The sequence below is a fragment of the Chiloscyllium plagiosum genome, unplaced genomic scaffold (assembly GCF_037043375.1).
Source record: "Chiloscyllium plagiosum isolate Xiang-an unplaced genomic scaffold, Cpla_swu_hap1 HiC_scaffold_10, whole genome shotgun sequence".
In the NCBI taxonomy this organism is placed as follows: domain Eukaryota; kingdom Metazoa; phylum Chordata; class Chondrichthyes; order Orectolobiformes; family Hemiscylliidae; genus Chiloscyllium; species Chiloscyllium plagiosum.
The window spans coordinates 97,387,286-97,404,837 of NW_028270148.1; the positions used below are offsets into that span (position 1 = coordinate 97,387,286).

Sequence of the window (17,552 nt, forward strand, 5' to 3'; positions counted from 1 at the left end):
AAATGCGATAGGTAGAAGGAGGTGAAGGTGAGGATGATAAGGTGAGTGTGATCGGCAGGGATGGGGGCGGAGAGGTCAGGAAGAAGATTGCAGGTTAGGAAGGTGGTGCTGAGTTCGAGGGTTGGGACTGAGACAAGGTGGGGGGAGGGGAAATGAGGAAACTGGAGAAATCTGAGTTCATCCCTTGAGGTTGGAGGGTTCCTAGGCGGAAGATGAGGCGCTCTTCCTCCAGCCGTCGTGTTGCTATGGTCTGGCGATGGAGGAGTTCAAGGACCTGCATGTTCTTGGTGGAGTGGGAGGGGGAGTTGAAGTGTTGAGCACGGGGTGGTTGGGTTGGTTGGTGCGGGTGTCCCAGAGGTGTTCTCTGAAACATTCTGCAAGTAGGCGGCCTGTCTCCCAAATATAGAGGAGGCCACATCGGGTGCAGCGGATGCAGTAAATAATGTGTGTGGAGGTGCAGGTGAATTTGTGGTGGATATGGAAGGATCCCTTGGGGCCTTGGAGGAAAGTAAGGGGGGAGGTGTGGGCGCAGGTTTTGCATTTCTTGCGGTTGCAGGGGAAGGTGCCGGGAGTGGAGGTTGGGTTGGTGGGGGGTGTGGACCTGACGAGGGAGTCACGGAGGGAGTGGTCTTTTCGGAACACTGATAGGGGAGGGGAGGGAAATATATCCCTGGTGGTGGGGTCCGTTTGGAGGTGGTGGAAATGATAACAGATGATACAATGTATATGGAGGTTGGTCCCAACTCAATACTCTGACCAATAAAGGAAAGCAAACCAAATGCCTTCTTCACTATCCTATCTACATTCAACTCTACTTTCAAGGAGCTATAAACCTACACTCCAAAGTCTTTTTGTTCTGCAATACTCCCGAGGACCTTACTTTAAGTGTATAAGTCCTGCTTAGGTTTGCTTTCCCAAAATGCAGCACCTCACATTTATCTAAACTAAACGTATGCTCGGTGAGAGAAGAACCTTTCTCTTCATGATTTGTACAGTATTATCAAACCACCACAGACTGTGTGAGCTTGTCAGATTGGGGAATCTAATAGAAAGAAACATCAACAAAAAAATATCTTATTATGGTGTGGTAAAATTAGATGGACAAAGTCTATATAAAGCATAAACAAAAGCATAACACCACTGGAATTAATGGCTTCATTTTTTGCTGTAATTTCCAAGTCATGTTTTTCAATTAATTTGGAGATTTGACTCTTCTCTTTGTAGCTAACCTCCTGACAATTGTCCTTCTGGTCCGAGGAGGCTGTGGTCTGTCCAAGGGCATCACTCTTTACTTGGTGGGAATGACGATAGTGGACTTTCTGGTCATTATTTTCAATGTGATAATTTATTACATACTTTATTACTATTTCCCATTTTCATTTTTACACTACACTTCCATAGTGAGCATCAATGAGGTGATCAACTATGTGCTTGTTGACTGCTCTGTCTGGCTGACAGTCGCTTTCACTGTCGATCGCTTTGTCCTCATTTGTTGTCAAAAGCTCAGAGAGAAATATTGCATAGAGAAGACTGCCGCTGTGATTATAACAACCCTGTGTGTTGTATCGTGCATCAAAAATATTCCGCTGTACTTTGCTTTTGAACCTGGCTATATAATTGACAATGTAGAGTGGGCTGTTGATTTCAAGCCATCATATTTTACATGGCCAGGATGGATAACCTTTGATTGGATTGATATAATCTTTAACCCATTGTTACCATACTTCATCATTTTACTGTTCAACGCTCTAACTGTTCGACACATTATGATAGCGAATCGAACCCGCAGAACACTGCAAGGTCAACACAACACCCAGAACAGCGACGATCCAGAGATGCAGAGCCGAAGGAAATCCATCATTTTACTGTTTGCCATTTCTGGAACTTTCATCGTGTTGTGGATACCTGCTGTTGTATTTTTCCTCATTTCCAGGATTACAGATGGTCATTTTGAGCCGGATCAATACACGAATCCGTTACTTATCACAGACTATACCGCAGATATGCTTCAACTGTTGAGCTCCTGTACAAACACATGTATTTATGCATTGGCCCAGAGTAAATTCAGGGAGAAATTGAGAAATGCGATAAGATCTCCATTTATTGCAGTTATAAAGCTGATCAAATAACTGAAACAAACTAAAACAGTACAGCAAAACCTTCATCGTGTTTGATTGAACTTGGATGAAATGTTGTCTTCAAAAGTGATCCTTAATTCTGAAAGTGTCAGCCTCATCGCTGGGGTAACATTTCTCCTGTGTCAGCGAGTGATGTGTACTACCGCAGAATCAAAGCAGGGATTTGTACAGTCCGATTCCATGTCAGATGAGCAAATGATTTATAATGAATAACGCAGAGATATTAGTCGAAGAGCAGGAAACAAGTGCTGAAATCCTACCACAGCCAAATAGTTCATGGTGAGCAGGAAACCACTGTTCATTGTGTGGTTCACTAATGTCCTCTCGGAAAGGGAATCTGCTAACCTTACCTGGTCTGGCCCACATCTGTCTCCAGACCCACAGCAATGTGATCGATTCCATCTGATCATTAGATACAGGAGCAGATGTAGTCCATTCAGCCCATCAACTCAGAATCCACTATTCAATGAGATCATCGCTGCTCTGATAAGCCCCAACTCCACTTTCCTGCCCTTTGTCCATAACCGCTGATTCCCTGCCGGATTAAAAATCTCTCGGTCTCAGCCTGGAACGTACTGGCCTAGTTTCAGAAGTCCTTCATAGTAAAGAATTCTTCAGATTCCCAACCCTCTTAGAAAAGCAATTACTCCTCTGTCTTAAATAAACAATCCCTTTGTAATATGTCAGCAATCTTAACTGGAAAGGGACATCATTTATTGTTCAACACAAAAACAGACCCATTACTCATGGTGTAGATAGGCTCGTCCCAGCCCAGGACAGACAGACAGACATCCCTGGGTCTGCTTTTAATTTTATATTCAGGAATATTATCACACACAATTGAATGGTTTCTCTCTATCACAATGTGAAGATTTTTTTCCCATCTATTACCCAACTGAGCCTGCTTTATATTTTTATCGATCAGGGTCTGTGCTTTTTTCCCTAATCAACCCATTCAGAGATGTTATTCCATACCTGAGGAGCAGGTGGATCTTGAACCCAGGCTGTCTGGCTCAGAGGTTGGGACACTATCAATATGCACAAGAGCCCTGAATTCTACCAGAAGCTGTGGCTGGATTTGAACATGTGCCTCCAGAGAATTAGCCTGGGAGACCAAGCCAGTGGTAATATCCCGAGGCCACCACTTCCTTTATTGGGGCTGCTTTATAATGGGCTCAGGTGATGAGTTCTAGCGAGAGGCCATTACCTGTTACCAAGTGGACTCATACTCAGTGAGCTCCACAGGGAGATTAATTAGTGATTCTCATGTACCTAAAAGAGATTCTCACATCCCTCCATCTCTAATTCTGAGGGAACCCCCCCACCCCCACCTTGCTCCTGCCACAATAGTGCTTCCTGTGTTGTTTTCTTCATGGCCCCATTCCTCGTGCTTTCCAGATCTGATCGAGGGGGGTATAATAAGTTGGAACATACAGCGACACAAACAAGATACTCAGTTTCCCTGTTTTCCAAATATACAGCCATCCATGTCAATCCCTGAGTTTCAAAACAGTTCTTTCTCATTTCAGTTCACAATTTTAAAAAGTACTAAATTAAAGACATAGTATTTTCATACCTCAAGAAATCTTCTGATAGTCACAATTAGTGTAAAATATTTCTGCGTGTGTTTTCTTTAAGTATCTGAGCACTGCTTGTAGCTGTGAGAGTTCCTTGTTCTGAAGCACTGACACTGACTCGTAGTATTTGCAGCCTGGCCTGCTCTTTGTCGTGGCTTGTCGTGTGTGTCTTTCATGATTTAATACTTGATGAACTGAATGGTTTCTGATGCTCTCCTGTGATAAGGGTTTCCTTCCTCTCTCAGGATTTCTCTGTCATTCTTCCTGCGTTCTGCTCCGAGCACATTCTAAATGGCTTGCTCCAAAGTTTCTTCTCCTTTGTAATCGAATAAATCTGATCAACACCCATCAATGATTTCAATAAAAATCTTCCCTCTTATGGGTTCTGATTTCAAAGTTCCATAGCTACAGATTTCCACTAATCTGCAGGGATCATTCAGTAAATTATGTTTGGATTCCCCTCAATGCTGAACACTTCTGTTAAATTCTACTGTTTTGAGAGTTTAATTTGCTTTTAGAGTACAATAATTAAATAGTTAGTTGGTCAGAGAGAATTTGAGTATTGCTGGGAAAATGACACATATTGTTGAAAGTTTTAATTTAGTTTTGAAGTCATCAGGACAACTCTCATGTATATTAATCCAGTGGGAAAATAACACAACAGTGTTGGTTGTTCGGCCATAGGGTGGTGCAGTTGTTTAGTGAGTGTGTCCCAGAGATGTTCACAGGGCGGTGGGGTTATTGTGGAAAGTTTCAGAGAACATCTCTGGTACACACCCATGAAACAAACCCACCGCCCTGTGGCCGACCACTTTAACTCCCCCTCCACCAAGGACATGCACGTCCTGGGCCCCGTCCACCACCAAACCCTAACCACCCCACACCTGGAGGAAGAATGCCTCATCTTCTGCCTTGGAACCCTCCAACCACAAGGGATCAACATGGATTTCACTTGTTTCCTCATTTCTTCTCTCCCCACCTCATCCCAGATCCAACCTTCCAACTCGGCACCGCCCTCTTGAACTGTCCTACCTGTCCATCTTCCTTCCTACCTCTCCACTTCACTTTCTTCTCTGACCCATCACCTTCACCCCCACCTTCATCTACCTTATCTATCGTATTACCTTCCCAGCCCCCAGCCCCATCCTCCTTCCATCTATCTCTCGGCACCCTTGGGTCACAAGCTTCATTCCTGATGAAGGACATATGCTCGAAACATTGAGTCTCCTGCTCCTCCGATGCTGCCTGACTGGCTGTGCTTTTCCAGCACAACACTCTTCAACATACTTATCTTAAATAAAGGGATCAAACCTGCTCACATCACTCCAGATGTGGTCTCACTGGCACCTTGTACAGTTGCAGAAAGACTTGCCTACTCTTACACTCCAATCCCCTTGAAATAAGGGGCAACATTCCAATACCCTTCATGATTACCTGCTGTACCTGTGTGCTGACTTTCTGTGTTTCATACACAGTACCATGAGTTCCCTTGTGTTGCAATTTTTCACAGTTTTTCTCCATTTAATCAACACTCTGTTCTTTTATTCTTCCCTCCAAGATTCTCCCTTCTCAGGAGCAGCAGAGGCTGAGGGGAGACTTGATACAAGTTGATTAAATTATGAGTTGCATAGATAGAGGTGATGGTCAGACTCATTTTCCCAGAGTTGAAATGTCTAAAACTAGGGGGCATGCATTTAAGGTGAGAGGGGAAGGTTCGAAAAAGTTGTGGGGAGCACATTGTTTTGCACAGAGTGTGGTAGAACTCTGGAATGTGTGACCAGGGGTAGTCGCAGATACGACAGTGGTGTTAAGGGATTTTTAGATAAGCTCATCAAAATGCAAGGTATGATCGGATATGGACCAAAGGCAGGAAGAAGGGATTAGTTTAATTTGGCATTCCTGTGCTGTACTGTTCTGTTTTCTTCTGTTTTAAAATGAACAACTTCAGATTGTACTCCATGTACCAACATTTTGTCCACTTACCTTACCGCTCAATATCTCTCCATAATCTGTACCCGTCTCAAAATATGCTTTTCCAACTATTTCTGTGTCAGCTGCAAATTTGGTGATAGCGCATTCATTTCTCCAAGTCATTAATGCACATTATTAAAAGTTGCGATCCCAACATTTATTCCTATGGAATTGCACTGGTCACAGGTCACAAATGATGCCTTTATCCCTGCTCACTGTTTCAACCCATTCTCCAGTTCTCCATCCATTCCAGTACACGACCTCCTACAATATGGGCTCTTCACTTCTGACTGAAACATTTGTGAGATATCTTGTTGAATGCCTTTGTGAAATCCACAGGTTCCCCTTGATCCAATCTGTTTCAGACTTCTTTAATAAACTCTCATAAATTAATCAGACACAATTTCCTTTTCATGAAGCCATGTTGACTCTGCTCAATTAGATTATGATTTTCCAAATATGCTGCTATTACTTCCTTCATAATTGATGCCAATACCTTTCTAACAATAGATATTCGGCTAATTGGCATATAGTTACTTGTTTTGTGCCTTCCTCTCTTTTTGAACAGAGTGTCACATTGGCAGCTTTCCAATCTCTGGTACTTCTCCAGAAACCAAAGGTTTTTGGAAAATTGCAGCAATGCATTCAGTATCTCTGCAGCTACCTCTTTTAGGATCCTAGGATGTAAACCATCAGGGCCAGGAGACTGATCTGCCTTTAGCCCCAGAGGTTTGTCTAAAACTACTTCTTGAGTGATAGTGATTGTACGTAATTCTTCCCTCTGTATTCATCAGGATGAATGGGATGTTCAAAGTATTTTCCACCATCAGAATATCTGTTTAACTATTCTGCCATTTCCTTGTTCCCTGTAACATCCCCCCAGATTCATTTTCTTAGGAGCCTATGTTGACTTTGACCCCTCTATTCCTTTGTATGCATTTAAAGAAGCTCTTCTTGTCAGTTTTTATATTCCTCACTAGTTTGCCCTCGTAGTTTAATTTCTCTCCTTAGAGCTCACTCATGACAATGGCATATAGTTACTTGTTTTGTGCCTTCCTCTCTTTTTGAACAGGGTGTCACATTGGCAGCTTTCCAATCTCTGGTACTTCTCCAGAAACCAAAGGTTTTTGGAAAATTGCAGCCAATGCATTCTGTATCTCTGCAGCTACCTCTTTTAGGATCCTAGGATGCACAGGGCCAGGAGACTTATCTGTCATTAGTCCCAGAGGTTTGCCTGAAACGACTTCTCTAGTGATGGTGGTTGTGCTTAATTCCTCCCTCTGTATTCATCAGTATGACTGGGATGTTCAAAGTATCTTCCACCATCAGAATCTCTGTTTAACTATTCTGCCATTTCCTTGTTCCCTGGACCATCTCTCCAGATTCATTTTCTTCGGTGCCTATGTTCACTTTGACCTCTCCCTTCCCGTTTATGCATCTAAAGAAGCTCTTATTGTCAGTTTTTATATTCCTCATGAGTTTGCCTTCGTAGTTTAATTTCTCTCTTTCGAGCTTGGTCATGACGATGGCACCAGTGGTGGTGAGTGTGTTACCTGGCACCATCGGTGGTTTCTGCATTGATGAGATCCAGCAAGGACTCATCGTGGTGAGGGTATCAGTGGAGGTGAGATGGGGCCGAAGAGTGGAACACGAAACAAGAAGGAGGGTAAAGTTGAGCACTTTTGTCTTTATTTCTTTAACTTGACATTTGATGTTTTGGTCTATTTTTCTGTGTTTTAAGACAGTGCCAACAGTGTGGTGACACTATACAACATTTTCCATTGTATTTTCTAACAAAATGCACGTGACAATAAATATATCAATTCAAAATCATATCTTTACAGTCAAAGCAATTGGGCTCTGAATCTGGATGAAAACACAAGTGTTCCTTTTGACTATTGTAGCTTCAGGTAATACCAACAATCTCATAATTACATTCTGCCTTTTATGTAAAACATCTTCTGAGCTGCTATGTCATAATGTTTATAAACTTAGATATGAAACCTAAAGGGTGGAAGTCGGATAGATGTTCAGGTTGAGGATGGATTGTTGGTTTTACAGGAATGGAATGATTGATGTTTGCTTTAGTTTAGGACAGGGTGGTGATGGCTAGAGATTTAAGGGACAGTGGGACAAGCTCTAAAAATTGAGAAGAACAAAGAACATAGAAAATCTACAACCCAGGAACAGGCCCTTCGGCCCTCCAAGCCTGAGCTGATCCAAATGTACTGTCTAAACCTGTCGATCAATTCCTAAGCATTTGTATCCCTCTGCTCCCCACCTACTCATACATCTGTCCAGACGCATCTTAAATGAATCTACCGTGCCTGCCTCTGCCACCACTGCTGGCAACGCGTTCCAAATGCCCACCAGCATCTGTGTGAAGTACTTACTGCGTGTTTCCCCCTTAAACTTTCCACTTCTCACCTTAAAAGCATGACCTCTCGTTATTGAATCCTTCGCCCTGGGTAAAAGCTTGTCTCTATCCTCCCTGTCAATACCTTTCATGATTTTGTAAACCACAATCAGGTCTCCCCTCAATCTCCTTTTTTCTAATGAAAATAAACCTAACCTACTCAACCTCTCTTCATAGCTAGCACCTTCCATACCAGGCAACATCCTCGTAAACCTTCTTTGCACCCTCTCCAAAATGTCCACATTTTTTTGGTAATGTGGTGACCAGAATTGTACACAGTATTCTAAATGCGGCTGAACCAATGTCTTGTACAATGTTAACATGCCTTGCCAGCCGTTATACTCAATACTCTGTCCAATGAAGGCAAGCATACTATCTGCTTGGCACACCAGCCTCATTCCTGAAGAAGGGCTTATACCCGAAACGTCGATTCTCCTGCTCCTCGGATGCTGCCTGGCCTGCTGTGTTTTTCCAGGACCACACCTTTCAACTCAGGTCTCCAGCATTTGCAGTCCTCACTTTCTCCAAGCATACTATATGCCTTCTTGACCACTCTATCCACCTGTGCAGCAACCTTCAGGGTACAATTGACCTGAACTCCCAGATCTCTCTGCCCATCAACTTTTCCCAAGGGTCTTCCATTCATTGTATAATTCGCTCTATAATTCGACTTGCCTAAATGCACCACCCCACATTTGTCTGGATTGAAAGCCCTCCGCCACTTTTCCACCCAACTCTCCAGTCTATCTATATCCTCCTGTATTCTCTGACAGTCTCTTATGCTTTCTGCTACTCCATCAATCTTTGTGTCTTCTGCAAACTTGCTGATCATACCAACAGTGCCCTCTTCCAGATCATTTAGGTATATTACAAACAACAGTGGCCCCAATACTGACCCCTGTGGAGCACCACTGGTCATCTTTCTCCATTTCGAGAATCTCCCTTCAACTCCTACTCTCTGTCTCCTGTTGCTCAACCAGTTCTTTATCCACTTAGCTGGAATACCCTGCACATCATGTGACTTCACTTTTTCCATTAGTCTACAATGGGGAACCTAATCAAATACCTTACTAAAGTCCATGTTTATGACATCTACAGCCCTTCCTTCAACGAACAACTTGGTCACTTCCTCGAAGAACTCTTTTAAATTGGTAAGGCACGATCTCCCCCGCACAAAACCCTGTTGCCTATCACTGATAAGCTCATTCTTTTCTAAATATAAATAGATCCTACCTCTCAGTACCCTCTCCAGCAACTTCCCCACCACCGGCATCAGGCTCACTGGTCTGTAGTTATCCGGAATATCCCTATTACCCTTCTTGTACAGGAGGACAACATGAGCAACCTTCCAGTCCTCCGGCATCTCACCTGTATTTAAGGATGCCACAAAGATATCTGTCAGGGTCCCCGCAATTTCCTCTCTCGCCTCCCTCAGTAAACTGGGATAGATCCCATCCGGTCCTGGGGATTTGTCCACCTTAATAACCTCCAGCCTACCCAACACATCTTCCCTACTTATGCCAACGTGATCCAGACTAATCAAACTTCTATCTCTAATCTCAAGATTCATCATGTTCCTCTCCTCAGTGAACACTGATGCAAAGTCATCATTCAGAATCTCACCCATTCTCTCAGGTTCGGCACAGAGACTTCCTTCATTACTTTTAGTGGACCAATCCTTTCTCTAGCTACCGTCTTGCTTCTTATATAAGAATAAAATGCTTTGGGATTTTCCTTAATTCTCCTTGCTAAAGCTATTTCATGACCTCTTTTAGCCCGCTGGATTCCTTATTTAAGACTTGTCCTATTTTTCCGATATTCCTCCAAGGCCCGTTCTGTTCTTAGCTCTCTAGACCTTAAGTATGCTTCCCTTTTCCTCTTGGCCAGTCGTACAATTTCTCCTGTCATCCATGGTTCACGAATCTTGCCCTTCCTATCCTTTGCCTTCAACGGGACATGCCTCTCCTGCACTACTGTTAACCTATCTTTGAAAGCCTCCCACATCTCAAATGTGGACTTCCCTTCAAATAGCTGTGTCCAATCCACATTTCCCAGCTCCTGCATAATTTTGATATAATTGGCCTTGGCCAAGTTTAGTACTCTTCCCTTCGGACCACTCTCTTCTTTATCTACGAGAATTCTAAAACTTACAGAATTGTGGTCACTGTTCCCAAAGAAATCCCCCACTGCAACTTCTACAACTTGTCCTGGCTCGTTCCCCAGTACCAGGTCCAATATGGCCCCTTCCCTCGTCGGACTATTGACATACTGCTCTAGAAAACTCTCCTGGATGCTTCGTACAAATTCTACTCCATCCAGACCTCTGACACTAAGTGTATCCCAGTCAATGTTGGGAAAATTAAAATCTCCCATCACCACTACCCTATTGCCTCTACATCTATTCATAATCTTTAACAATATCAGCTAACAATGGGATCGGGAGGAGATGTTGGCTGGTGAGCAGTTCAGTGAGCAGCAGCAAGTTTGACTCTCTGGGCCATTGGAAGGGTGGGAAGCAACAGAATGAATTGATTGGACAGTCTCAGTCTTTGTGACAAAGCAATCTATGTACTTCCATTTACTGTTGGGGCTGGGGGTGGAGAACAGAGGGCAGCGTGGTTTGAGAAGATGTGATCAAAGAGGAAGTAAATCAGGTGTTACCTTTGCACTCCAGGATGATTCTGGAAAAATAAGCAGTGTTAACAATTTACAGTTTAGCCCATTATTATTTTACGTCATCTAGCCAACTCTGGTGGATAATATAAAATTCTTATTCTTATAATTTTGTATCCTTTGGCCTTACACAGGCTGATAATATAGTACTTCCAATTGAATTACTAATCTTTCACTTCCAGCTTTCCCACATTTCTGATTGTTTTGTTGTCCGTTTGATGGCCACGTCCAGGGACTTCATTGCAAGAAATTTCATCTGATGATCAAGTTGAGTAATTGTGTCATGTACACTGTCAGAAGGGCTGTGATCCAAGGATTTATTTTACAGATGATGATATTAGGTCGAAGCGCAGAAAGATATCCTCATTTTTTTAATATGAAACGGAGACTTTGCTAAGGAAAAAACCCAAAGGACAACAATGCAACAATGTTGCACCCTGAACAGAGCAGAGAGCTTGGATTGAGTCACAGTTTGGAGAAATTTCAGAGACATAATATGGCCTGGTTTGTGAGTGAGATATGCACAACGTATTTTGATCTCAGTGAGAAAGAATTCGACCAGCTCCAGCACATCATCTTTACCATGCAGGGAGGGTTTCTGGAGAGGATTAGCTTGGAATCATTAATCATTCTCTCATGGGATATGGGCATCACTGGCTGTCCGGCCAGTATTTGTATAGAATGTATAGAATGTATAGAATCCCTACAGTATGGAAAGAGGCCCTTTGGCCCAACAAGTCTGAATAGTACCAAGCTTCTTGAGTGTTTCTATAACTACACTTATCCAGACAAGTGGAGAGTATTTCATTATACTCCTGACTTGTCAATAGTGGAGCAGCTTTGGAGAGTCAAGATGTGAGTTATTTGCTGCAGTATTCCTCACCTGTGACCCATTGTAGCCAGTGTATTTATGTGGTAAGTCCAGTTGAGTTTCTGGTCAATGGTAACCCCAGGATGTTGATAGTGGGGGATTCAGTCATGGTAACACAATTGAATGTCAAGAAGTGGTGGTTAGATTGCCTCTTATTGGAGACGGTCATTGCCGAGCATTTGTGTGGTATGAAGGTTACTTGTTACTTGTCAGCCCAAGCCTTGGTCTTGTCCAGATCTTGTTGCATTTGAACACGGGCTGCTTCAGGAACTGAATAGTCACAAATGGTGCTGATCATTGGACAATCATCACTGAACATCTCCACGTTTTGGAGGGAAGGTCATTGATAGAGCAGCTGAAGATGGTTGGGCCTAAGACATTACATTGAAGAACTCCTGTAGCAATGTCCTGGAGCTGAGATGACTGACCTCCAACAACCACGATCATCGTCCAATGTGCCAAGTATGAGTCCAACCACCGGAGAGTGTGTATCCTCATACCCACTGCTTCCAGTTTTACAGTGGCTGCTTGATGCCTTCCTCACTCAAGTGGAACATTAATATCAAGGGCTGTCACTCTCAGCTTCCCTTGGGAATTGAGCTCTTTCCTCCATGTTTGAACCAAGGCCGTGATAAGATCAAGAGCTGAGTGGTCCCGGCAGAATCCAAACTGGGCACCAGTCAGCAGGTTATTGCTGAGCAGGTGCTGCTTGATAGCATCATCAATGACACCTTCATTACTTTTCTGATGATTAAGAATAGACCAATGGGACAGTAATTGGCTGGGTTGGATTTGTCTGCTTTTGTATTCAGGGTGTGCCTGGTCAATGTTCCACATAACATTGTAATTGTAATTGTACTGGAAGAGCTTGGCAAGAGTTATGGAGCACAAGTCTTCAGTACTATGGCTGCAGTGTTGTCAGGGCCCATAGCCTTTGCAGTATCCAATGCCTCCAACTGTTTCTAGACATCACCTGGAGTGAATTGAATTGGCTGAAGACTTGTATCTGTGAGGCTGGGACCAATAGGGGAGGTCAAAATGGATCACCCCTCGTAACCTCTGCCTGAAGGTTGCTATGAATGCTTCAACCTTGTGTTTTACACTGACGTGCTGGGCTCTTCCATCATTGAGTACGGGGATATTTGTGGAGCCCCTCCTCGAATGAGTTGTTTAATTGTCCACTGCCATTCCTGACTGGATATGGCAGGACTGCAGAACTTAGACTGATCAGTTACTTCGGGTTATCTTAGCTCTGACTATCACTTACTGCTGATGCTATTTGAAATGCACTTAGTCGTCTTTGATAGCTTCATTTTGAGGTACACCTGGTGCTGCTCCTGGCCAACCCTCCTGCACTCTCCATTGAATCAGGATTGATGCCTTGGCTTGATGGTCATGCATGAGTCGGGGATATGCTGGGCCAGGAGGTTACAGACTGTGCTGGAGTACAACTCTGTTGCTGCTGTTGGCCCACAGTGCTTCATGGTTGCCCAGTCCTGAGGTCCTAGATCTGTTTTAAATCTGTTCCATTCACCACAGTGATAGTGTCATACAACACATTGGAGGGTATTGTCAATGTGGTGGTACTGCTGTGGAGAGGCTGTTACCAAATGTTCCACTAAATTTAATAAGCATCAAAAACGGGGTTTTAAGTCCTGCAATTCAAAGTGCATGCAAACCTTAGTTTGGGGGAACTATTAATCTAAATATACCACAGCCCACGTCTTGAAGCATTCAGATACATGTAGGAGAAAAAAAAGCAATTTAATTCCTAATATTTTGTCTAAAGTTTAATGTAGGAACTGAGGAATATAAGACGGTTCTGGGTTATAGAGTCATCGAGTCACAGAGTCATAGAGATGTACAGCATGGAAACAGACCATTCAGTTCAACCAGTCCATGCCGACCAGATATCCCAACGCAATCTAGCCCCAGCTGCCAGCACCCAGCCCATATCCCTCCAAACCCTTCCTATTCATATACCCATCCAAATGCCTCCTAAATGTTGCAGTGGTACCAGCCTCCACCACATCCTCTGGCAACTCATTCCATACACATACCACCCTCTGCGTGAAAAAGTTGCCCCTTAGGACTCTTTTATATCTTTCCCCTCTCACCCTAAACCTATGCCCTCTAGTTCTGGACTCCCCAACTCCAGGGAAAAGACTTTGTCTATTTATCCTATCCATGCCCCTCATAATTTTGTAAACCTCTATAAGGTCACCCCTCAGCCTCCGACGCTCCAGGGAAAACAGCCCCAGCCTGTTCAGCCTCTCCCTGTAGCTCAGATCCTCCAACCCTGGCAACATCCTTGTAAATCTTTTCTGAACACTTTCAAGTTTCACAACATCTTTCCAATAGGAAGGAGACCAGAATTGCACGCAATATTCCAACAGTGGCCTAACCAATGTCCTGTACAGCCGTAACATGACTTCCCAACTCCTGTACTCAATACTCTGACCAATAAAGGAAAGCATACTAAACGCTGCCTTCACTATCCTATCTACCTGCGACTCCAGTTTCAAGGAGCTATGAACCTGCACTCCAAGGTCTCTTTGTCCAGCAACACTCCCTAGGACCTTACCATTAAGTGTATAAGTCCTGCTAAGATTTGCTTTCCCAAAATGCAGCATCTCGCATTTAGCTGAACTAAACTCCATCTGCCACTTCTTAGCCCACTGGCCCAGCTGGTCAAGATCCTGTTGTAATCTGAGGTAACCCTCTTCACTGTCTACGACACCTCCAATTTTGGTGTCATCTGCAAACTTACTAACTGTACCTCTTATGCTCGCATCCAAATCATTTATGTAAATGACAAAAAGTAGAGGGCCCAGCACCGATCCTTGTGGCACTCCACTGGTCACAGGCCTCCAGTCTGAAAAACAACCCTCCACCACCACCCTCTGTCTTCTACCTTTGAGCCAGTTCTGTATCCAAATGGCTAGTTCTGCCTGTATTGCATGATAATTATATGATATATTAATTTTGATAAATATTTTATGATAATTATATGATATATTAATTTTGTTAATCTTCATTGTTTAATTTACTTGTAATGCTTATTTATAATAGCTCTAATTCTTTACAAGAATACAATTCTTCTCTCATTAAAATCACTATTTTAATATATTAACATATCCCCACGGATGCATCACCTTTACACCTGCCAAAGACTAAAACTTTCCATTTCAAATCATAAATCTCCCAGTTATTAATGTGTAGGTAAACCCCTGAAAAGTAACCACTTCTGAATTAATGTTCTTCCATACAAATAATCTTCGATACACAATTTTTAGATTCAAACTTCTTATATCTGTTGAAATTATATTGTCTAATATATGTTAAAATGATGTACAAATGTTCCTGCTCAGGGACCTTGAACTAATTCCACTCCCTCTGAAACCTAATTGAATCACAGGGGAGATGTAGTTGCTTTATACAAAGGGCTGTCATAAATGAAATACATTTGGTGCTTCAGGTCTATTTTCACGCTTGGTGTTGTCTCCACTCTCTAAAAATGGGACTGTCCACAATTGAACAGACAGCTTTCATTTACTATCATTTTATTGCAATGTTTGGAGTTCCTGGTAAGAAACTGAAGCCGGTTGATTATTTATTTCCTTGTTAACCAATCTTTAACTCGCTTCTTGTTCTACTTTTCACTCAGCCTGGGAAACCTCAGGTTTTGTCACTTTCAGCTTGAATCCAGTTACAGGTACTCCTTCAATAAACAGAAATGCTGCTTTAATGTAGCTTGAATTCATCAGAAACAATGTGGACATGCAGCACATGAGGATTTTACGTGCTGGTCCATGTTCGGGAGAAACAGATGTTTCCAGATCCATTGCTGCCAATGCTCTTCACTGCTGGGGCTTTTTATTGTCCCATGTTTGAGTCCATTATTGATTCATTGATTTCTATGATTAGTTCATAACTCTGTGATATCTGTCCCTTGTAAATACCAGGAGGGTGGAATGCAAACTGCATTCCTTTTTGCACTTCACTTTCTTAATTTCTCGGTTCTCGGTTCATTTCTGAATGTTTTCTCGATTGGGAGGGGAATTTTCTCGTTTTCTATCTGACCAGTAGTATATCATGTGTATAGACATATTGTGAAGTTATCAGTCTGGGAAAGCTCAATCGCTATATGAAGAAGACAAAAGTAGAATATTTTGATATGCTACGCTGAAGTAAGGTGTGTGAAGGCCTTTGTGGATCATAAGCAGCAGAATAGACCTATTGGGAAGAGTTACCTGATTTTTTTTTGCTGTAATTTTCAGCTAATAGTATGTCATTAACCTGAAAATATTGCTCTTTTTGCTGTAGCTAACCTCCTGACAATTGTCCTCCTGTCTCGAGGAGGCTGTGGTCTCTCCAAAGGGATCACCCTTTACTTGGTGGATATGACAACAGCAGACCTTCTGGTCATCATTTTCAATGTGATCATCTATTACATGCTTGGATACTATATACCATTTTCATTTCTGGACTACACTTCCATTTACAGCATCAACGAGGTTATCAACTATTCGGTTATTGATTACTCGGTCTGGTTGATGGTTGCTTTTACTATTGACCGCTTTGTCCTCATTTGTTGTCAACATTTCAGAGAAAAGTATTGCAGGAAGGAGACTGCAGCTGTGGTGATAGTGACTGTGTGTGTTGTGTTCTCACTCAAAAATATTCCCTTGTATTTTGCATTTGAGCCAATCTATATAATTAACAATGTGGAGTGGGGCTCTCATTTCAAACCAACCTATTACACCTTGCCAGGATGGATCACTTACGACTGGATTGGTACAATTTTAAACCCATTGTTGCCATATTTTATAATTTTATTATTCAATGGTCTGACTGTTCGACACATTGTGATGGCTAATCGAACCCGCAGAGCACTGCAAGGTCAACGCAACACCCAGAACAGCAACGATCCAGAGATGCAGAGCCGAAGGAAATCTATCACTTTACTCTTTGCCATTTCTGGCACTTTTATTGTATTGTGGATGCCATATGTTGTGTTTTTCCTCATTTCCAGGATTACAAGAAATCTTTATGAACCAGATCATTATACAGATCCCCTCCTAATCGCAGATTACACTGCAGATATGTTTGGACTGCTGAGCACCTGTACAAACACATGCGTTTACGCACTGGCCCAGACTAAATTCAGAGAAAGGTTGCGAGATGCCATAATGTATCCATTCTGTGCACTTTTTAACTCTGTGAAGTAACCATAGCAACACCAACCACAGCAGCTGCACTTTGGCAGCAATCTCCTGAATTATAATTTGAATTCTTTCCTCAGACTGTGACCTGTCCTGTGTGAGCCTCAGCTCAGTGACTGTCCTCTCACTGCTGCTCAAGTACATGGGGATCTGTTGTAATGTCCGTGATGCTCTTTCAGATGAGCAGATATCCCAGGGTCAGCCTCCCATCGCAGGTGAACAGAGTGGATCTCAGAGCATCATTATGGAAAAGAACCAGGGAGCTCTTTCCATTCTCCTGTTTCTGCCTGAACCAACATCATCAGAATCAGACTGTGGGGCTCTTTATCTTATTGCTGTTTGTGAAGCTCTGTGATGTATTTGTTCATTGTTGTGATTCCTACGTTTCATCCCAATGATTACAATAATGAGAATACTTCAATATAATTTATTGACTGTGAACTGATTAGGAATGTATTAAGGTCAAGGTACTTTCTATCTAAATGTAAACTTGATCTTTTTAAAAGGAATTCATGATTAAAATTATTGCATTATTTAAAGCAATTTAATTGTGTGTGATCTTGGAAATGCATGTAACCATTACTAATAATTACAAATGTAACAAAATGTGGTCATACAGTCTGTGAAGAATCAATGACAGTTGAATGTATCTGTTGAAGGAGAGAGTATTCAGTCTGAGTA

The 17,552-nt window shown here is 42.6% G+C and overlaps 1 protein-coding gene across 1 annotated transcript; it reads left to right on the forward strand.

The window, feature by feature from the left end:
* The first annotated feature begins 3,174 nt into the window (after positions 1-3,174).
* LOC148149037 (putative G protein-coupled receptor 139) lies at positions 3,175-16,877 on the forward strand. Its single transcript, XM_087991753.1, has 2 exons — positions 3,175-3,262; positions 15,973-16,877. The coding sequence occupies exons 1-2, from the start codon at positions 3,175-3,177 to the stop codon at positions 16,875-16,877; spliced, it is 993 nt and encodes a 330-aa protein (XP_087847879.1).
* The last annotated feature ends 675 nt before the right edge of the window (positions 16,878-17,552 follow it).